General features: G+C 39.2%; 3 protein-coding genes across 3 annotated transcripts; 2 read left to right on the forward strand and 1 right to left on the reverse strand.

Annotated features, from left to right (window-relative positions):
• Positions 1-40: 40 nt before the first annotated feature.
• Positions 41-7,072, reverse strand: LOC131791542 (uncharacterized). Its single transcript, XM_059108888.2, has 11 exons — positions 6,957-7,072; positions 6,033-6,317; positions 4,815-5,132; positions 4,025-4,330; positions 3,058-3,461; positions 2,437-2,519; positions 2,128-2,296; positions 1,488-1,557; positions 878-1,143; positions 502-661; positions 41-268 (listed from the first exon to the last, which is right to left on the reverse strand). The coding sequence occupies exons 1-11, from the start codon at positions 7,054-7,056 to the stop codon at positions 75-77; spliced, it is 2,355 nt and encodes a 784-aa protein (XP_058964871.2). The 5' UTR covers positions 7,057-7,072; the 3' UTR covers positions 41-74.
• A 1,362-nt stretch (positions 7,073-8,434) lies between these two features.
• Positions 8,435-19,405, forward strand: LOC136276876 (contactin-3-like). The gene is made up of 10 exons (XM_066158927.1): positions 8,435-8,507; positions 9,274-9,334; positions 10,446-10,742; positions 11,176-11,505; positions 11,804-12,106; positions 12,444-12,749; positions 12,942-13,330; positions 13,923-14,017; positions 14,247-14,409; positions 19,283-19,405. Exons 1-10 carry the CDS (start codon positions 8,481-8,483, stop codon positions 19,361-19,363), a joined length of 2,052 nt encoding a protein of 683 aa, XP_066015024.1. The 5' UTR covers positions 8,435-8,480; the 3' UTR covers positions 19,364-19,405.
• LOC131791564 (uncharacterized) lies at positions 19,403-22,154 on the forward strand. Its single transcript, XM_066159291.1, has 3 exons — positions 19,403-19,788; positions 20,342-20,501; positions 21,262-22,154. Exons 1-3 carry the CDS (start codon positions 19,597-19,599, stop codon positions 21,426-21,428), a joined length of 519 nt encoding a protein of 172 aa, XP_066015388.1. The 5' UTR covers positions 19,403-19,596; the 3' UTR covers positions 21,429-22,154.
• The last annotated feature ends 35 nt before the right edge of the window (positions 22,155-22,189 follow it).

The following is a 22,189-nucleotide window of genomic DNA, read 5'->3' on the forward strand; positions in this document are numbered from 1 at the left end:
TGATTAAGAAATAAAGTTTAAAGCGAATATTCAAGCTCACATTAGTAGAAAGTGGCTGTTGGAGCGAAACTTGGTCATGGGACCATAGCCTCATTTCGTTTTTCTGCGCATGCTTCGAGTTCATTTCTAGCCTGACGAGCCACTTTAAGTAATTCCTTTTTGTGCATATTCTTGAGTCTTTCATACTTCTGACGAAGAGAGCGGTAAAATTCATCGACCAAGTTTTGTAGTTCCCTTTGGATTTCATCCCTCTCTGTCTCCTGTTCACCTAAAATGTCAGCAAAACTGATTTAAAGGAGTTTCTCTATTTGTTTTTACACTAAGGTATTCAAAAATTGAAAGAACATAGGGGAGAATCAACTTGTCTTCTTGATATTGTATCGATATTGTATCGATAATGTATCGATATTGTAAGGGAAAAGTATGTCTTTGACACAGATTGGAGTGAGAGGGTGAATTATTCAATGCTCGTAGGAAAAGTAAGAAAATTCTGGTACGTACTCGTCTGGCATTTTCTGTTTATGGTGTACACCATTTGATAAACCAGCCCACAAACTGTGAAGATGCACAGGATACCCAGGCCCGCGAATATGATTTGCTTGTAAAATGGACTGGCCGGATCGAAGAACAGATACTCGTTGGATGTCGACTCAGCTGCTCCCTGTTAGAAAAAAAGCTGTTTTTTTAATGGAGAATATGCATTTAAGTGACTTATGTCATACCTTTTATATATTTAACAAGAGAAGTGTGTGAGCCGTAGAAATTTATGTCACACCACACCACCAGAGCCTTCCGTCTATTCACGCCCATCATGTAGTTCTTTGTTGCTGTTAGAATACAAACTCATAAATTACTCTGATAAAATAGCTTATCATACCTTGTCATCGTTGCTGTTTTTTAGAAAATTAGTCTGCACGTTATCGTATGCTATCATCTCTTCCAACGCAGACGCGAGTTTTAGGGCGTCACCCCGAAGAAGAATCCCGTGACTTATTTCTGCCTTGTACAGCGCTGCAATTTCGAACCAAGAGCCATTGAAGAGATCTTTGCGTTTAACAGGAAGATACATGTCAACAAGAATATAGTCAACTTCGCCCTCCTTGAGTGCTCTGATGAGTCTCTCTACTGATGAGTAATTTGTGGCTAAAATTAAACAGGAAAGACATGAATAGAGGAGTATGAGTCATTGACGACATTTTGACTGGGTAGAGGCGATAATATAAAGATACAAAAAAGAGCAACCCCCCTTCCTAGCCGATAAATTATGAGTGGTCCTTTTCTAACAAGTCTCAAAATAACAGCAGCCTGAGCCTAATGAGCGAGTAGATAACATATGTTACTAGTGTGGCCTTATTACGATTGTCAGCTGCTCAGCAAAGAAAAGTCGTGATTGGGGTTAACCCTGAGGAAGAGAAGGTGGGTGTGGGTGTGGGTGTGGGTGTGGGTGTGGTTGACTGAGGTGTAGGAGGAGAACGAGAGGCACCTACTGAGCTTCAACTTGGCACTGAGTGATCCCACAGCCAATTTATACTCTGGAGAATTAGCTACCGCTGCTGCCTGTTTAGGAAAAGGAAGAAAACTGTCAACACGTTATGCTTACAATAAATTTCTTAGTATCAAAAATATCATGTCAACGATATTTTCAAGAAAAGTGATGAAAAAGCACTCCTTCCGACTAAGATACAATAAATTGACTGGTGTTTTGCCTGGAAACGACAGAATACCTTTCTGAGAGGACAGATATTCCGAGAAACTTTTATTTTTCGTATGCTTTTTGTATGAACTGTTATGAATTGCAACCCATTTGAACGTTGCATTAGAAAACCCATTAATCCATTGCTGACCGCAAACTAAGTCGATAAATATGTTCGCGCTTAATCCTTTCACCAAAATCTCATCAATAATTCTCCTTAACGTCTGTCATACAATTCTTATGATGTTAGTCAGGAGAACTTGGTATTTGATCAACTAATAATTCCCTATTTGATATTTTTTTTAATTCTCATCACTTGTCTGCTTTATATTGTGTTGATAATTTGAGGAGAAATGCTGTTTTGGTCACTCGTGGAAGTAAAAGGGTTAAGTCTAGTCCAATTCAGCACCATGACTTTAAGAGAAAGAACTCGCCTTGCTGTTTCGATTGATGTTGAAGTCCTTTTTCTGTGACCGAACCACTGTAGCAGTTAAAGTGGATGACATGGCGGCCATGATGAATGAGAGTAGAACTATACTGATAAGTAACCAGACAATTGCAAACGCTCTTGCTGGTTTAGACTTTGGACAACGATCGCCATAACTACATTGATGAAAAAAAATATATTGATGCAGTTCCTGTTTATTAATCCATCAATCAACCCATATATCCTGGACATAACTTCTACTGGATTTAATCTATTATGTCATCAAGCTCTTACGTCAGATCGATGACGTCCTTACCCTACTGTTGTCATGGTGATGAATGACCACCAGAATCCTTCGTACACTCCCGCGACAAAAGATGAGGATTGTTCCTCCCTATCCTAAAATCAAAAGACAATGAAATAAGAATTTCCATCTATCAAAAAGACAAATGGCTTTTAGAGGCTCGTTCCATGAGTAAATGATAATAATAAAACTAGAGGAGTCGAATTCGATCTTTAATCGTAAGAGTGATTAACAAAATCAGACGACCACGAAGCAGGAGCTCGATTTGTTTGAATGATGCGATGTGATTTTATCAATAATGACAAAATTTGAGAGACAATTCAGCCAGCAACTGCACGTTTTTAAAACCAGTTAACTCAGCGAAATGCCCGACAACAGCATGCGCACATGACATGTACTGTCCAATTGCACAGGTATGACGCACAAACTTTCCTATTAATGCTCAAATATGGCTGGTGATAACCTATCTTGTTGGAGAATGTGACAGCGAAAAAAGGAACTTAGACTTCAATTATTTCGATGCAGACATCATCACTTCAAATGTCGACCCCATTTCTTGGTTACTATAAAAAAGACAGCACGTAATATATAAACATATATAAATATATCATAGTAAAACCGTTACATGCTCACCAAAAACCAAGCGAGTACACCTGCTGAATAAACAGTCAATAGCGACACAGCAAAGACTGGCCAGATATCAAACACGGAACCAGTCATAATTTCTTCGTAGAAACGAGAAGAACCATTGTCCTGCCTCTTCACAACTAACACCCCAGGCACCTCTAATACAGAAATAAACTTGCTGAATTCACTTCCTCTTGCACCAGTCCTTGTGACTGGAAATTGAAGATTAGATTCTTCATCAGTCTTGTTGGAAAATACCAGCGCAGTTTCATTGTGTTCTTGACAGTACCCGCATGATTTTGTTACTGTGTTGGCGATAATGTCTGCTATACTCTTTGAATCATTTCCTCCTTGGTCCAAGGATGACTGGCTTTTGGAGGCAGAGAGATACTTTGGACAGCGACAGGTTTCTGCAGATAAATTCGACTGATAGTTAAAAAAAAAATAAGAATCTGATCATAATCTTACTTTGTTACTTTTACCCTACAGGGTTCATATCTGAACTCTAGATTACTTTACCGACCAGGCCACAGTGGTTTAAAGGGTGGATGACGCTATTCATTGGGTAAATCTATCTTCAGTGTTCAGTGCACTATCTTGTGGTGACACTTATCCGCTGGAGAGCGATATTTTTATTGAATAGTTTTATCCGCTATTTTAACAACTGGGTCCAAGATTTTTTGCCTCGGTGATCAGCAATGGCTGAGCATTTACTTTTTTAAATAATCTTGTTTGAAATATGTGCTTTATGTCTGGTAAAATTCTCCTTACATGGGTGTTCTAAGCCTGCTTCCCTCAAGTAATGCAGCTTTGTCTTACGTTCTCAGGACTCTAACGAACATTGCGTGGTCGAATGAGACCACATGGGTCTTTAGTATATTCATATTCAACCATTTTATCGTAAGTGTGCCTCTCCATTGATAAATTTCTTTTAAGTTCTGGTACAAGTATCCACAGAAAACGTCGTGCTCACCAGCAAATACTGTATTGCTATAGTTTCCACATCCTGCTATAGTACATTCCGAAATTTGAGCCCCATAGGTAGAAAACAATGAGAGGTTACCAAGAATGAACGACGTTTCTGATGAATCACTGATGTCGATCAATTTATTCCATGGATCTGCGGGTGGTTTGTTAGCATTTCTTGTTTGTGTGACGTTTATCTTGTATTTTATTATAATCCCTCGATATAGGTCTTCTGTTGATAATTGCCACGTGAGCTTGATGGCGTTTGGACTAAAAAACTTCTCAGCCTCGAGTTTAGGAGCTCCACTTGGAACTAAAATAATGAAAAGGATCCGGTTAATAAAACACGTTAGTTTGTGTAAGTGTTCAGTGCATTAGTTAGTTTCAGAGGCCTTAATTTGACTTAGTGTAGACTTCTAGTAATCATTTTATTTCCGGAAAAAATGACGAAGAAGCTCACTTCAATTAAAGAAATTCTATGAACAGAAATTGTACCTAGGAATTAGTGAGACACCTTTTTAATCAAAAATCACTTGAACTGAGAACTTTTTCATGTTAATTCACTTGCAATGTTCATTTGCGCTATCGTCGGAACCTCTGCTGACAAGCACTAACAAAAAGTACAAAACCTTATTTCGATAGGGACTAGTGTTGATCGAACTACGTACCTTTCCAGGGCGAATTAATCGACAAACGGAAGCCTAAGTAGTTCATTTTATTCCAAACGAAAAGATGGCAAATACTTAACTTTTTTTAAATCCAAACTCTTCAACGAAAGAGAAGTATTATTTGCATACCGTCTTCACTTGCGTTTACACAGATGTGGGATGTTTTATTGCCGCTTCCCTTACTGTTGTAAGCTTCAACCCACACACAGTAATTTGCGGACTTTTCGAGTCCCACCAAGTCCTTCATCAGTGCGTTGACAGTGGTTTCTTTATCAGAACTGTCCGAACTTCTTTTCTTTCGTTTTGTATTCGTCACTTTCTTGTAAAATACTCTGTATCCCAATATAATTCCTCGCCTATTTATCAGGGGTAATGGATCCCATGTGACTCGAATACTTGTAAGGTTTATCCAGCGAGCAGTCAAATTTTGAGGTGAGGCGTTTGGAGCTGAAAAATATTATCCGTACGAGAGAGTTAGGAAGAGAAAACAAAAACTTCTAAGCCCCTTTATCAGGCCTTTATATGCAAAGAAAAATATTAAGGAAGGGAGAAAATTTGCTATTTTTTCCTTGATTCTTTTTCAACACCATTTTTTTCGTCATTATTATTATCATTTCATTGGCCCCGCAGACATATGTATATGTGAATACAGCAACCTAAGTTTTACGTATCACTCTTTTGTGTATTTTACTTTGAGAACCTATCAGATATCGTGTTAATTACGTCAAGGTCACAGGTCTTATTGTTCGCACGATGTATATAGAAAAACAACAAAATTTTTTTTTTTTATCCGTAACAAATTGAACCTAGCGTACCCCATAATGCCAATGGGGCATGATTGTGGCCTTCGCCCTATCCTGGAAATCCAGCTGCGACTGTGTGTTAAGGGATAACGGACCGGTCTTCATTGATGGGGGGGGGGGGGGGGGGGGGGGGGGGGTGGGGGGTTTTTGGGTATCAGAGGGAACGGAGGTGGAATCGGTTGTCGCCAACAGAGCATAAAGCGGGGACTGTAAAAATTGACTGCCAATTAACTGTCAACCCTTTCACTCTCAAGATCTGATTAGTAATTCTCCTTACTATCTGTCATACAATTCTTATGATGTTAGATCAGAGAATTTGGTATTGGATCAATCAATAATCCCATGATTGATATTCTTCTCTATTCTCATCACTTGCCTGCTTGATATTGTATTGATATTGTAAGGAGAAATTCTGTCTTGGTCACTTGTGGGAGTGAATGGGTTAATGAGGAGAGAATCTTAAGAATATTACAGAGCCTTAGGTGAAGATCAGGTCTACTTTTTTATGAATAAATAATGACCGATCCCTGAGGCAAAAACGCACCTGCTTCATCTGTAGTCACGTACTGACATTGGCTTCTGTTGCTAGCGGTGGTATTTGTGAACGAGGAAAGTTCTAAACAGTAATTCGTAAACGGTTTCAAATTCGTTAAAATTGTTGATAAATTCCACTCAGGGCAGAGAACTATATGGATACTTAGAGACGAGTTGCCTTCCCAGTAGCTTACTCTGTATCCTGAAATATGGTTGCTTGAAGACTGATTGTTTCTCCAGCCAACAAGAATGGATGAGGAGCTTGTGTTGTAGGCAGTTTCAATCGACGGAGGTTCTGACAAATACAGAAAGATTGTTGTTAGTTGTAGCGACAAAACTATAAATTTAATGGGCTCAACGATGGTTAATTTTTAGCGACTCATATTGTTTTCACTGAACACATATGACGGTTCAGAGCCACGTAAAGGAGTCCCCATAGGTCCAAATATTACAGCAGAGGTCAAAGCGATGAAATAATATGTCTTTCGTGAAAACGTTTCGTTTTAGCTTTCGATTACTGCTTGGACTTCAAACATCACGACGTTGATAATTCCAAGAAATTTGAATCACCCCTGAGCCACGATATGAGAGAAGCCATGACGCTACTTGTTGCGGTCCAGTCCACATTCCTCCATTTCATGTCCACCCAGCGTCAAATCGAAGTTTATTTTACCTGTGCATGTAATTAAATGGTTGTCTAACGCCTGTTAATTACTTGCAAGTTTGATAAGGATTTACATCAAGTTTATTAAACCTTTCCAAATATAATTGAAGAAAAAGCTTTGTAATGTATAACCTACCTGTAAACAGAAGAGCGATTCTTAAGGGATCTCTGACTAATTTGCTACGAAAATTTCGTTTACATAATACTGAAGATTTCGTTGTTATCCATCATTAGGAGAAAATGCATGCTTCTTAAGAAGAACTCACTTACCAAATGATACGTAGGCAGGCTGTGTAGCTTTATTTAAAACAACCTGGCCAAAAAAGAAGGCCAGAATTTTAAAGAACAAAGAACGTTTTTCGTAATGCATCCTCTTGCTTACTAAAGAGATATGAATGACCTTCGCATGGTGAGAACGTGTACACAATAATTTCTTTGGTAAAGATTATTCTTGAATTATTTTATCGATTTTATTGATTTTATCCCTATATAGCTGTATCACCTGTCGCCAAATTTCGTTCTGGCGAATCAATGCCGGGGTATTGTACAACCTTCAAATTTTTCGTTTTTGATGGTTTGACTGAAAGCTGAAACTTTATCGTTTCGATGACGTTTTTTTTTTTCTGAAATGGTACAGAAGATAATGTATGTCCTATATCTCAAAATAGAACCCAAAGTATTTTTTACATGTTGAGTTAATGATTAATGTAAGGGATTTTGTAATTTGTGAATTGTTATGGTTTTAGAAAGGAATATGAATAAATTTTTGTTCCTTCTGAAGTAATTTCTTCCAAAGAATCGACATAACAATAATGCTAACATTTGAACAAGATAAAAACTAAAAAATAGAAAGCAATAAATAAAGGGAACAGAAAATAAAAAATACGGTAAATAAAACGAATTTGACTTTATCTTTCTGACTCCTTGTAGTAGTACCTGATGTATGGCCTGACACGCGATCTTTGTTATTTTGCATGACACGCGATCTTTGTTATTTTGCATGAAAGTTTTTATGATAATGAAGGGAGATATTGCACTTTAATTTTTGGAACAAGTAACATGTTGTGGTCAAGAAGAAGGGTTTTGTGCAAACAATCGGATAAACATAGAAAACAGATAAAATCATGAAAGCAGCACATTTAAGATAATGAAGCCGTTTACACATAGTATAATTCTTTGAAGTTTCATTTAATATTGGAGCGTTGTGCCTGAGGTCAGAGCGGAAAAATATATTTTGGAATCTTTGTAGATTCATAAAATATTGGCACAAATAATTTCGCTGTACATCATGACTGTTACTGTTATTGTCATTATCATCTTCTCTATCATTAGTATGTTATTGATTTTCCAGGGGTTACTATTTCCAACAGGAACCATTCTCTGCTTCATTTTAAGAAAAGCTCTTTGATGCAAATGATTAACCATCTTGTTTTTGTTGAACTGAGACTTCAAGTCTGGAATAGCGGTTAAGCACCACTCTTCAGAGAAATTTCTTTATTTCTGTTCGGCAAAGAAAAACAAAAACAGTCATTTCATCAATAATTTAACTTAGTTGTAAGACCTTCTCGAAAGTTCTTGTATAACGAATAGGCTTAAAACAAGCAGAAATTAAAAGAGAAAAACAAAGTCAGCATGCTGCCAATTTTTTTCCTTTACTTACTATTGGTGGATTAAATGTTCCTTCTTTTTTGTGATCATGATGCTTTGCTTTAGTTTTACTGTCACCGTTGTGAGCATTTATGATTTGAGGAATGTTACGCGAGGTGGCCAAAACAATAATTTCTTTTCCGAAATATGTGGCTTCTCATTCCTTTCTTTTTGGTATGTGTATAATTCTTATATAATGAGAAGTAACATTTTAAATTAAGTTGCTGCCTTTAATTCTCAATATCTGTGTAAAACGGTTTTACTAAAAACACCTGCTTCAGTGTGAAGATTATTTCCCAACCTATTAGATGTTTTCTAAGAGTTGTTCTTCTTCTCTCAGTTTCGAAATGGAATGAACTAGGTCAGCTTGTCAATATTATTTTTTTCAAATTTACTTCATTAGGAAAAGTCAATTTCATGGGATGCTCTGCAAGTTTATTTTCCTTTCATCTATCATCTTTCATCATCCTCGAGTAGGATGAAAAAAACACGCTGAAAATATATATTAATAGAGTAAAATTTTACAACTTCTCGATGTTTCCTAAAGCCTCTTACGTCATAAGTAGACGCTATAGTGATACGTTTTTAGCCCAATCCACATTAGACATCACTGATTTTTCCAGAAAAATTATTTGATTCAGCTGGGAAAAAGTCCGAGAGAGTCTGATCAATTCATGTAAAAATCACATCTAAATCAATAACGAGGGTCTCGACGCGAGACCAACAGATAAACGTAACTATTTTCTAAAGAACACCTCATTCTTTTATCTGTCAATGGAGTAAGTGGGATTTGGTAAAAACCAGTATTCCACAAAGGAACTTAAACAATATCGAGCCATATCTCCGGAGGGCAAAATATGATTTATCAATAAGAGATGAGGACATTGGAAAAGAAAATTCCTCCGCTCCTCTCCAACTAATGATTTTTCTTGCATTTTAGAATCTCGTGTGTATACTGCGTACGAATGTTGCTCAACATTGCGATTCATCTTGTCTTCCAGGTATGTAAAATAAGATTTTATTGAATCTATGAATTACATTCTCTTTTCCACACAATGACACTTTTGGTATAGAGGGGGGGGAAAAACCTCACACACCTTGCTAAAAAAGAAAGATATGAAAACAGTGTGAAGATTATTTAGTATGATTAAGTCTTAAGAAAGCCATTTCAAACACAAAATAGACTGAACTTTTTCTCTCTGAGGACTAAAAAACCTTTTTACCATGTAAACAACTGAAGTGTTATACAAGGATTTCCAGCCGCGAGAAAAGCCGTAAAAACACACGTGAAAAAATTAGATAATTTTTTACGTGTGTTTAATATCGCCACTCAGCTGCTGACACGTCACTCGCCTTTCGCGCCATTCGGTCAGGTTGATGAATGAACGGCAAAGCCTTCACTGTTCTCAATCCAAGGTCGTTTGTAGGAATTTTTTCGGATTATGGCTGCTAAAACACCGAAAATCCGTATCACTTACAGACAGTGACGTTTTAAACTTACCTAGAGGGGAGAGAAAACAGAAATGCGAAAAGAAAAATCGAAAGTTACGTACTCAGTGGCTTTGATAATGGCATTTCTCGCGGCAACTGGAAAATTTGCCACAGGCCGATTTTGGCCGTGTACCTGAAAGATTTCTTTTGTCGGTAAGGACCAATTCAATAACTAAGAATTTTATGTATTGATAACTAGGCTCATAGTTTGGTTTTGTAGTGATTCAACACATGTTTTCATCGTGAGTGCGCCAACACACTTTACGATCTTTATTCGGGGATTTTCGATCCCTTTATTTTGATTTATTAATAGAGTCGACTTTTCTTGACAGTAAAAGGGCTATTGTGTTTATATGATAAACAAAATAATACATGGTTGATTGTAGATGGGGAATTTCTCTTCTCGTGTTAAACGCGATATCTCACGAGTGAGTGCGCGATGTATTATTCTTTGTTTACATCACTATGCCGCTAGTTTAAATTCTGTTGACGGCCACTGATTAGCCCCCCCACCGCAAGTTCTGCGCAACATAGCGACAAATTTAACTTTTGTTAATGTATAGGCTCTCCAAAATGTTGATGGTGAAGTTCCTTAACCTATCTTTACTGACATTTCGACAGCTTCCGCAAGTCCACCAGAAAATGTAACAGCGTACAACACAAGTTCGACATCGTTAGAGATCACATGGAGTACTGTTCCAAAGGACCTTGAAAATGGGAGTATACTCGGCTACAGAATTTACCTCAGGAAAATAGATGAAATCGAGACCATCACAGTTAATATGTGTTCAGAGATGTCTAGTTTTTCTTTGAACAATTTGGCAGTATTTACAAACTATTGCATTCAAATGTCTGCGTTTACCATGAGTAGTATTGGAAACAGGAGTGACTGCTTTTTTTGTTCCACTGATGAAGAGGGTTAGTAAGTAAGTTATAGTGGTTATACGTACGTTAGCTACTAGTTACATTATTAAAGATAATATTACAAATAATGGTTTAAGTGTTTTAGTGACTCTTGAATCAATTTCCTGGTCATAAGCAGCATTCCAGGTCTGTATCTACCGATTGTGTATAGAGTTAATTCTGGGATAAAGAAGCAAATGAACAGAATACAAAAGAATACGATCTACACACCAAGCTAAATGGCGAAGAAAGATGTAATAGGATGACCGAGCGATCAAACGAACGAACAAAAAGAAAAGGGTAAAAATCGACCAGGAAATTAGAGAAACCCGAAAATATTTGCATGAGACTCTGAACAGTCAGGTAGTGAGTAGGAATGCCGTAAGGATCACGTAGATAATATCAGTCATGGATGCTAAACTTATTTTAATTTTTTTTTATTATTTAGCCCCAGGTCATCCTCCGGCCGACCTATCAGTGTTCAACACCAGTTCAACCTCCATCAAAGTTGAATGGAGTCCAGTCCCAGCAGAATTTCGTCGAGGAATTATCCTTGGGTACCGTGTTTTTTTGACCAGGTCCGCACAAAACGGCCGTGGAAGACGAAAACGTGACTTGTCACCGAACGGAAACGTAACCTGCAGCGAGACGACAAACCTTACCACAGAATTTCAAGGTCTTGAAATGTATTCCAATTATTGTGTAGAGGCTGTCGCTTACAATCGGGTTGGAGAAAGTGGAAGGACAAACGTAACATGTACATTAACAGACGAAGCAGGTATTTTAAAATACATTTTTATCCCTTTGAAACACCTCATCGCAGGCCTGGAAGTGAAGCGAATTTGCAATCGTATTAAATTTTGGCAGTTTTCTTTTTAAGTACAAAATGTTAAATGGAGGAAACAAAGGGGGGGAGGGGGCGGGGAGAGGTCCTGAACATATTTCACACACGAATTTTTTAGAAAACTTCACGTGTCGGTTTCTCATTTGGACCTCAATCACGTGTCTCTTACATACCCTTTTCCCCCCTCCACGTGGAGTTATCAAATTTGATTGATTGAATGATTAATTTTTAGTCCCCAGTCAAGCGCCCAGAAACCTAATTGGCCACAACACCAGCTCGACAAGTCTGGTTATTGGTTGGAGTTCAATTGAAGCAAAATTTATTCACGGAATACTCTTGGGTTACAAGATATTTTATCGAAGATCAATTGAGCCTGATACTGCTTCTCAAACTTTAAGCGTTAACGCAGAATCATTAAGGAAAGGAATCAATGGATTGCTAAAATATAAGGAGTACTGCACAAAAATAGCAGGCTTTACCAGAAAAGGAGATGGAAAATTCACAGACTGTTTGAACATTACCACAGCTCAGGACAGTAAGTGAAATGCAGTTAGACTAACGTCAGATTTTAATTTAAACCAATAACGAAATAAAAAGGTTCAAAGCTTGATGAATAAACCAAAAGGAGCTTTGAGTGGAAACAAGGGACGAGCGTAAAGGGTGGAGAAACCGTGCTCTATACAACGCATGACTTGTTTGTGCTCTTGCCTCTGATTGGTGTAGATGTGGCCAGGTTATCAAAGCAACGCACAAGGAAGTAAAAATAAACAAAGAAGGAGACTAGAACTTGGCGTGATAGCGGATCTTGTTTGATAAATTTACCAGCTTTATTTAGGCCGCTTTATGTGATTCTGATTATATTAATCATTTAGAGCCAAGCTCTGCACCTCCCTCTGTTGTTGCGTCATCGTATGAAAGTCCGCACAGAATAACATTGTCGTGGGAAGCTTTACCTCAAGGTGAGATCAACGGAAGAATGACTGGCTACCAAGTGGAATATCAAATGATTGGTCAAGGAGGAGAACCTGTACTTATTTCGAAGACGTTTTCAGAGTTGGTACTACCGAACATGAAGTCTTTTGTACTAAACAACCAGTCAGTTTTTACCTCATTCAAGTTTAGGATTGCAGCCGTGACAGAAGCTGGTATAGGAGTTTTTAGTGAAGAAGTTATCGGAGGTATGTATATAATTTCCTGTTGGGCTTGAAGTGTTTCTTGTAAGATTTTTAGCTCGAATAAAAGACAAGACCAAACAACAACATCTACAGCAAAACAAAATGACTTTGCATTTCGCAAATTATGAGCGATATTCTGAGAAGCAAGAGGAGGAAAGAGTCAATAATGAATTTGGCAATTGCAATCTGTTGCAGAAACTTGTCGTTGCGAAAAAGGATTCTCAACAGCGTTGAAACCGACTGCCCTCGATGAAAATGGAGTGCTTCGTGAAATAATCACCGATGTTATCGAACAATCTTGTGGCCAATGTCAGGATTACGGCAAAACGCAACTTAGGATTGTAGGTGAAAATAACCTAGAATCAGAAGTGAGCTTCCCCGTCACGGCGAGTTCAGTACGAGTCAGTGAGTTCAGCAAATACATAGCTGTAATTCAAGTGCCAGGGATGTTGGTTATCAAACGACGAAATGATAACCCTGGGATGTACCAGAAAGTTTTAAAGTCGTCAGTCTTCGATAACTGGCCAATATTTGTTTTCGCTCTCCTGACTATGATACTTGCTGGGATGATCATTTGGATTCTTGTAAGTTTTGTCAGTTGCCTTGAGACATTTTGAATTCTTTTCGAGTATATAGTTTTATTTATGAAACGCTGGGGATTTTGGTACATTGAAGAAGGAAGGCAGATATAATCGACGTTTGTTAGAGCATTTAAATCCCGGGAGCACTACTTTCAATTTGCTCAGTACCTCACACCCAGTCTTGCTCCAAGAACTCTTCCAAAGTTAGCTTAAGAGTCTCGATCCAATTCAACCAAAGTTATTTAATGTAAACCCAACAAAAAGAGCAGAAAAAGCGAGGGCGTGGTTGGGGAAGGGGGGTGACCTGGGCTGCCCGTTACGCCCCCCTCCCTTTTAAGACTTATTTTTAGTTAAACACGGTATGTTGGTCTACGTGAAAATCTGATGAGTACCCTCTGTTTGACATTGTGTGACCCCCCCCCCCCTATTGAAAAGTCTTGGCTGCGCTCCAGTAGAGTGCATGTAGTTGAAGGTATTATAGGAATATTTTCATTGATATTTTATCAAACAACACCCAGATTGAATACTTTCCCCCACCTTAATAGACACAGTATTGTTTTGGGGTATTTGCTATGTCTTAAATCTATATTCTTAGGACTTTAGTGAGAAAGGAGACTCCTTTCCGCGCTCGTTTATCAAAGGAGTAGCAGAAGGATTCTGGTGGTCCTTTATAACCATGACGACAGTTGGGTATGTCATCATAGATACCAGTTGTAATTACTATTTTGCAAGCAGTGTGTGGGACATCTTCTCCTATTAACCCACTTGTCTTCCTCTCCTTTGAGTAGGACAGTGTTCCCAGTAGCTTTAGATGTTTATATTAAGAGCTAGTATGTAGAAAGATAAGTTCTCATCGTTGTATATACAATTAATTTTCAAACTGGTACTTTATTCTTATGAAAGCTTGTTCCTTTTTCAGTTACGGAGACCGCTTCCCAAAAGGTGTTTTGGCAAAGGCATTTGCTATTCTGTGGTTTCTGGTTGGACTTATTATCTTCACATTTTTTGGCTCTGCGGTAACGGCACTGATGACAGTTACTGTAATCACAGGGGGCCCGACTTTAACGCAAACAAAAACAAAGGTAACAATAAATTGAAAATTCATATAATTATAGCTTCTCGATTTTAGTAGGAAACAAGAAAAACTATTGCATAACTTATTGTGTTGAAAGTCCGCTCCACATCTTTGCTATTCTTTTATTTGCCAGATTTATTATAAATAGTTGTGCAGTTTGAGCCAAACAGGGGAAATAATCAATGGTGTTCTTTCTGGGCGAGTGTAAGCACACGGAATCATTTTCCTCAAAAATAAATTTAGGTTTCAAACACTATACACTATACTAAACGAAACTGGAAATGTCCACTATGTATTAACAGCAGCACATACGCATAAGCAATATGTCTAAACTAGAATCTCCTATGTCATAAAAAGCATGATGCAAAATTCATATAAATGTCTATTCGCTGCAACAAAAAGCTGAAAAGCCGATAGAAATGGCAAGCGTTATATTCCTATTTAGGATTGTAGTGTCGCAAAGTCTTTAATTGTAACGGAACAGACTCCAATATACAAGAAGAGTTTTTACACCGAAATTAGTCAGATCCAACGCATCCAAAACGTCCTTCGGCTTAGCAGCCAAGCCTGCAATATGCGTGGATACCCGGATATAACATCCCATCCTAACCTATTTAAAGTTCAAAGTCCATTCTAACAACGCAACTTAACATAGAAGAACTAAAACAATGTTCTAGTCATAAACAAAGTCAGGATCTCTCTTTGGCTTTGGTGTTCGAGTTGAACGTCTCAATTCCATTGCTGAGTCGGGAGGACCACTATCTGCGGGATTCCTATCATCCGAGACTGTAGATCCGAGTTGATCCAAAGGAGGCATCGCTGCCCCAGCGAACTCTTCCGACTCCAAGCAGCCGTTGTCATTGTCATCATTAACTGGTAGCTCCGTGCGTGGAACTCTACTAAGAAACTTCACATTACGAGTGAGATGTTGTCCAGTCTCAGCATTGACAAGTTCAAAAGTATCTGGTCCTTTGCTACGAACAATGACATACTTCTGATGACCAAACGTGGGAATCAATTTTCCAGATTTTGTATTTGCTACAAATACAATATCCCCAGGTACTAGGTTATGTTGTTGTGCATGTCGCTTGGCATCAGTATACTCACATAACTTCCTCTGGTATTCCTTGTACCTCTCTTCAGGGTTGTTCTGATCCATTTCTGGTACTGTTGGCAACTTTGTTGTTATCTCTCTGTTGAGAAACAGTTTAGCCGGGGTCATGTTAGTCCCGGCATGTGGAGTGGATCTGTAAACTTGCAGGATTGTGGGCAGAACCTCTGTCCAGGATAGACCATCTAACTCTGCTGCTCTGATACTGTGCTTTAGGTACCTATGAAATCTTTCGACCTGCCCATTTGCTTGTGGAAAATAGGGTGATACTCTTCTGTGCTGTATTCCATTTGCCTTCATGAAGTCTTGGAATTCCTCAGCTACGAACTGACGTCCATTGTCCGTGATCAGAACTTTTGGATTTCCAAATCGTGCAAATATATCTGCAAGTGCAGTGACTATACTCTCACTTGTAATACGCTTAAGAACAATAGCCTCGGGCCACTTGCTTCTGTAATCAACAACAGTCATGATGTAGATCTCTCCAGGAAATGGACCCACCAGGTCAAGGGCACACTTCTCCCAGCAGTAATCGGGAAGAGGAGTTGCTGTATTAGGTGTGTCTCGTCGTAGTGGCTGAAGGCGCACACAAGTCTCGCAATTTCGGCAGTAGTCTTCAACATCAGAGTCCATCCCCGGCCAGAACAGAATTCTACGAAGGCGTTGCTTGCAACGCACAATACCTTGATGAGCCTCATGTGCCAAGGTCAATGCCTTTTTTCTCAACTTCTCAGGAACATAAATTCGTCGACCTCGCCACAGTAGGCCCTGTGCAAAGCTCAGTTCATCTTTAAAATGTTTCCATTTATTATTTACCAGGTTCTGGGTTCCATCAAGTACCTTCACCACCTCTAGTAATTCAGGGTCAGACTCTCCAGCCTCTTTTATTTCATCAATTGAGAGCAAAGCATCAGCACTTTTGACAAAGTGTACATGCTCCTCAACAAAACTTGTTTCTGTAACAGTAGCGTTCAAAGGTAATCTTGACAGTCCATCTGCAATGTTCTCAGATCCAGGTTCATAAGTGAGTGTGAAGTCATAGTCCTGACATCTCAAAGCAATCCGTTCCAGGCGAATTGATTGAGTGTTTTTATTGAATACGCCAAGTAGTGGTTTATGATCAGTCGAGACGACAACGTGGCGACCATAAATGTAAGAATGCATCTTCTGCAATCCGAACAGCACAGCCATTGCCTCTCGTTCGATCTGCGAATATCTCTTCTCTGCAGCAGTTAGACTTCTGGACGCATAAGATATGGGCTGCCAACGGCTGTCAACATTTTGCAGCAAGACACACCCAAGACCGACTGGGCTGGCATCTACTACAAGTTTGGTCTCGGCTTCCAATGAGTAGTGTGCAAGGCATGGTGCTTTAATCAGAAGCTCTTTAACTTCCTCAAAGGCATTGGATTCTGTTGTACTCCATTTCCACACCACACCCTTCTGCGTAAGATATCGTAAGGGGGTGATCACTGTTGCAAGGTTGGAAACAAACTGTGTAAGGTATGTAATGCTTCCCAGAAATGATCTCAGCTCAGCTTGGTTTTGAGGTACTGGTGCATCTGCAATGGCTTTTACCTTGTCAGGGTCAGGCTTAATGCCCTCAGCAGAGATGACGTGTCCTAGAAATTTCAGCTCACACATGCCCAAGGCACACTTGTCTGCATTGAGACGAAGGCCACAGTCTTGAAGTTTAGCCATCACTGCACGAAGATTCTTCCAGTGTTCTTCTGGTGTTGACCCGTACACCACAACATCATCAAAGTAGCTAAGCACACCTGATAAGCCTTCACACACTATGCTCATGACCCTTTGGTACACCTCTGGTGCTGACGCAAGTCCGAAGGGCAGCCTTTTGAACTGATACACTTTGCCTGCGGCTATGAACGATGTAATTTCTCTAGATTCTTCCGCTAGGCGAACCTGCCAATATGCTTTCCTTAGATCCAGAGTCGAAAACATCCGAGCCCCACTCAGTTGCCGTAACAGGTCTTGGATTCTAGGAATTGGAAACCGCTCTCTTATCACTGCTTTATTAGCTTCCCTGAGATCAACGCACACTCTCAATTCTCCATTCCCCTTGTAGACAATCTGCACAGGTGATATCCACGATGCTCCTGTCGCTTCTTCAATCACATCTTCTTGGATCATTCGCTCTATTTCTTGTTTCAATCTATCCTCTAAGGGTGCAGGGACTGGCCTTTGTTTTTGTACCTTGGGAGGGACATCTGAATTGATTTTAATTTTGTACTCATAATTCTTAAAGTCTCCGAGCTCTTCCTTGAAGAGATTTTCATACTCCTGATAGATCTTCTCCCTCGCCTTGGTTGGGCTCTCCCCTACTGCATGGATTTTTACAAGGTTGAGGGTGGACAGGGCGCTTCTTCCCAACAGGGGGGGACCTTCCACATCGATCACATACACTGGCTCCATTACTTCCATCTTATTGCATCTCAGTTTAGCATCAAATACTCCTAAACACTTGAGGTCTCCTCCACCAAAAGCTGAGAACTTGACATTGGTTGGGTTAAGAGGAATGTTCAGGTTGTTTCTAAACCACTGTTTCGGGATCAAGGTTTTAGCACAGCCAGTGTCAATCATCATTTGAACAAGTTTACCATTGATTTCAACATCAGTTTCAACACCCAGCCCCTCATTATTAGTAGTATACAAAACATATTCAGGGTTAGACTTATCTGACTGATGCTGGACTGGCTGGACAAACTTTACATCTTCTTTATTCTCTGATTCTCTTGATCTGCAATATTTCCAAAAGTGACCAGTCTTCTTACATTTTATGCACTGTGCATTCCTAGCTTTGCACCTTTCGTTATTAGCAAGATGATCCGTTTTTCCACAGCGAAAGCAGGCTTTTTCTTTCGCTTTATTTACTGAAAATCTTACCGCATTAACATCAGATTTTCCAGGAACGTTTTGGGCCCCGTGACCCCCAAGTAGCTGTGTATCCTTCTTTGCAGATTCAATTGCTCTCCCGAGCGTCTGGGCTTTTTCCAGTGTAAGAGTCTCTCCTTGTTGTAGTAGCTTTTCTCGTAGATATCCGTCAGAACACTTCTCTATAACTTGACCAAGAATATTATCATCATTTGCTTCCCCGAAGTCGCATGTTAAACTCAGCATACGTAACTCTGCAATGAAGGTATCAAGTGATTCATGTTGAAGTTGAGCACGTTTTCGAAACTTGTGCCTCTCTGCCCACTTGTTTCTCTTCGGCTGAAAATGTGCACTCAACGCTTGTTTAACTTCCTCAAATTTCTTGTTCTCTCCCGGCAAACCTGAGAGCAAACGCTGGACTCCCGTCCCCGCAAGATGTAGAAGAGTAGCTTTTTGAACGTCGTCGCTTTCCTTATCTAATTTCGTAGCAATTCGGTAGTTGTCGAAAGCATCGAGCCAAAACTTCCACTCATCCGCCAAGTTTGTCGCCTCTAAATTAACTGGTGACAACGAAAACCTTTCAAAACTCATCTTGGCCTGTTATCCGATTGTCTTTTATCCTCGTCGCCAATTTGTAGTGTCGCAAAGTCTTTAATTGTAACGGAACAGACTCCAATATACAAGAAGAGTTTTTACACCGAAATTAGTCAGATCCAACGCATCCAAAACGTCCTTCGGCTTAGCAGCCAAGCCTGCAATATGCGTGGATACCCGGATATAACAAGGATGTTAAAGAATCCACTTTTAACACTTCAGATTACCAGAATTTCGGCAAGACCTCTTTAATAAGAAAAGGTTTATGTTACTTTGTTTTTAGGTATCAGCTGTTGCTAATTCTACTGAGTTCAACCTCGCAGCCAAAACTCTGAGCGGAAAATGGGAGATCGGTATGTCTTAACTCAACCACAAGCCTTTTATTAGACCCTTTATTTTATTTGTATTCGTACTTATTTGATTAATACTGCGCTTCTTCGTCTTCTGCGTCACTCGTGGCGTAACAGGCTCTTAAACCGAAAATGAACCAAAGAATGATACTTACGTTTAATTATTACTACAGGAAAACCGTATGGCACCATTAAGGATCTTGTTAATGCACTACGATTTGGTAAAACTGACGCCATTTTTGTTGACATGTATTTGCCGACGAAGAGACCAGACTGGTTCAATGGTTCCTGGTATGAGGTGGAACACATTGTTGAAACTGATATGTCTTACGGAATTGTTCTCCGAGGACAAGCTATGAAACTGCACAGAGCTCTGAAAGATTTGATTAGACAGAATAATGTGCAATCCAAATATCTTACTTCTGGGGATGAAACTGCGGTAGGCTTAAAATCAGTTTCTTTTCCCTATATAGAGGAAAGAATCTCGAGCGACTCCTTTGTCATTTTTACTTGTAATACTGTTCTATCTTTCGTTCCTCGAATGGGTACTTTTTCTTCTGAAGATTTGGGTCGCAAGGCCGAGAGAAAATAAATTCTAATTTCATATAACCTCACCCAGTTGCGATTTAATCTGTTGACTCCTAAGAGTGACTGGCATCTAGTTTCTTCTTACAATATCATCCCTGAATCACAAATTAACGTCATTAGAATGAAGGAAATGATCACCAACTAAAGAAGCTCTTGGTTGTTGAAGACGTCCTCCCTGTCAGCACCTTAGTAAATGTAGAGCGACTTGATGAGGATGGTGTGCAAACTTCTGTCTGAAATAAACCTAGAATATATGATACCTCAACTGGAGAGCTAAAATTATTGGGGGAAGTTCACTGGTGGGCCCCCATTCCTGCAGGTTGATGGTTAGAGCTGTATCTCTCTCGTACAGGACAGTTACAATTGTAATGTAGTGTTCATGTGCCTTTGATATATAACAATAGGTCGTCGCACCTGTCCATTCCCATGATACAACGTTCTTTGAAGTCAACAGTCCTTTCTTCATTGTGACAATCCTTGCAATAATTTCCATGTTCAGTTGTGCCGTTGTCTGTGGGCTCATGTATGAGATTCTACGTCGAAGAAGGGAAAGGAAACGTGCAGGTGGGAAGTTTCGTATCTCGTAATGGACCAGTCACTGTTCGTCACCCTGGGGGGAGTATAATAAAGGGGGTATTAAAGAAACTTGATAGCCATTTGGGGGGAGGGAGGAAATCCTGGGGATTTTTGGGGGATCACTTTGTTTTCAGGAAAAACTGAGGGGGGAAAAGTCGTGGCCAACAGGGTATAATAAAGGGGTATTAAAGAAACTTGACAGCCATTTAACCTCCTATGGGGGGGACGAGGAAATCCTGGAGATTTTTGGGGGATGACTTTGTTTTCAGGAGGAACTGATGGGGGGACAAGTCGTGCCCAACAGAGTATAAAGGGGGACTAAAGAATCTTAACATAAGGGAACAGGGAACATAAGATTTTATATAGAGCTTTATGGTGGGGATCAGATGAACTTTATCGTGACGTGACCAAAATCTACGGACACGCCAGGCAGCAAATAATGACCGTAGACGGCATTGTTATAGGTCAGCGTGTTGACGTGACGAGAGACTCTGTTAGACTGGACTTATTTCACAAATTTCATTTCACGATAAACGTTACCTAAAACATATTTGGTTAAGGAAGGTTTTTAATCATAGAATTAATCAGTTTCCTGATCGAACTCATGTTAAGTCCAAAATTTTTCATAAACCTCAATCTTGGAACCTATAGATTGAGATAATATGTGATCTGTGTAACAATTAAATTACATGGAGTTTCCTGAACGTTGCATCTGCTGGGAAAAAATTGACTATTTTCTTCATTTCAGCTTTGTCAAAAAGGAAGAAAGAAGCCTTGTCCTATGAGCTTCGCGAAGTGGTCCAAGCATTTAGAGATTCGTTCTCAGCCAGATTTTCCGCTATGAAGAGAAAACACAAGAGACAACTGAAATATCTGAACAAGATAAGGGGCGGAGTCATTCAAACTTACCTGTGAACAGACTGCTGAGGAATTAATTGTCAGTTTTTAGTGAGAAAAACAAGGCCCACCGTCGAAAAAATGAGAATTTATGACACTTTAAAGTATTCGCCAATAATTTCTTGTCCAGGTCGCGCACGTTTTAACCGTAGATTTTAAATGTGACCTTAAGAATCATGGGTAGAAGAGAAGTAGTATCACGTGTTTAACAGTATGAAAAAAATAGCGTTACGCCGTCCAGCAGCGTTGAGGATAAAAGATTTTATTATTGATGTTTAGAAATGAGAGACTTCTAATAGCTTTTGACAATTAGTTGTAGTCATTTCTTTTCGACGGAGATATTTTCCATAATTGGAACAAGATTTCTGGAAAAAGGAAAACACTAATTTGTTGTAAAAACCAAAATAATGGAGATACGGAGTAAATGGTCTCCAGAATCTTCGGAGCACTTTAGTTTAAGCGTTTGAGCATCTTTTGAATTGAATCGTGATATGTATTGCTGTGTCATGAGTATTTTTATCTGCTAATGTATGCACAGATGACAAGCGGTAATTACACGACGTCAGTAAACTTATTATGATCAAATACTATCCTCTGTAAAGTCGAAGTTGATAATTTGTCGAAGAGAAGAAAAGGCTTTTACGGGTAACTCATGGTATTGTCATCGTGCTCTCTTAAATGGGCTTAAATTCTACTTAGTAGAGTACTTAAATCTTTTATTTTCTTCATATGCCGTTTCCGCGCCAATTTGATCTAGTTATTAATTTGCCAACAAAACA

This window comes from Pocillopora verrucosa, chromosome 12 (assembly GCF_036669915.1).
Source record: "Pocillopora verrucosa isolate sample1 chromosome 12, ASM3666991v2, whole genome shotgun sequence".
Classification (NCBI taxonomy): Eukaryota; Metazoa; Cnidaria; class Anthozoa; order Scleractinia; family Pocilloporidae; genus Pocillopora; species Pocillopora verrucosa.

Coding starts and splice junctions, on each gene's coding strand:
- LOC136276876 (XM_066158927.1), top strand. CDS start 8,481: ATGTGGCTTCTCATTCCTTTCTTTTTG. Junction 10,743..11,175: donor TTGTTCCACTGATGAAGAGG/GTTAGTAAGTAA, acceptor TTTATTATTTAG/CCCCAGGTCATCCTCCGGCC. Junction 12,107..12,443: donor CATTACCACAGCTCAGGACA/GTAAGTGAAATG, acceptor TTAATCATTTAG/AGCCAAGCTCTGCACCTCCC.
- LOC131791542 (XM_059108888.2), bottom strand. CDS start 7,056: ATGCATTACGAAAAACGTTCTTTGTTCTTTAAAATTCTGGCCTTCTTT. Junction 2,520..3,057: donor GTGTACTCGCTTGGTTTTTG/GTGAGCATGTAA, acceptor TTTTGATTTTAG/GATAGGGAGGAACAATCCTC. Junction 662..877: donor AAAACAGCAACGATGACAAG/GTATGATAAGCT, acceptor TTTTTCTAACAG/GGAGCAGCTGAGTCGACATC.
- LOC131791564 (XM_066159291.1), top strand. CDS start 19,597: ATGTATTTGCCGACGAAGAGACCAGACTGGTTCAATGGTTCCTGGTAT. Junction 19,789..20,341: donor CTTCTGGGGATGAAACTGCG/GTAGGCTTAAAA, acceptor ATATAACAATAG/GTCGTCGCACCTGTCCATTC. Junction 20,502..21,261: donor AAGGGAAAGGAAACGTGCAG/GTGGGAAGTTTC, acceptor TCTTCATTTCAG/CTTTGTCAAAAAGGAAGAAA.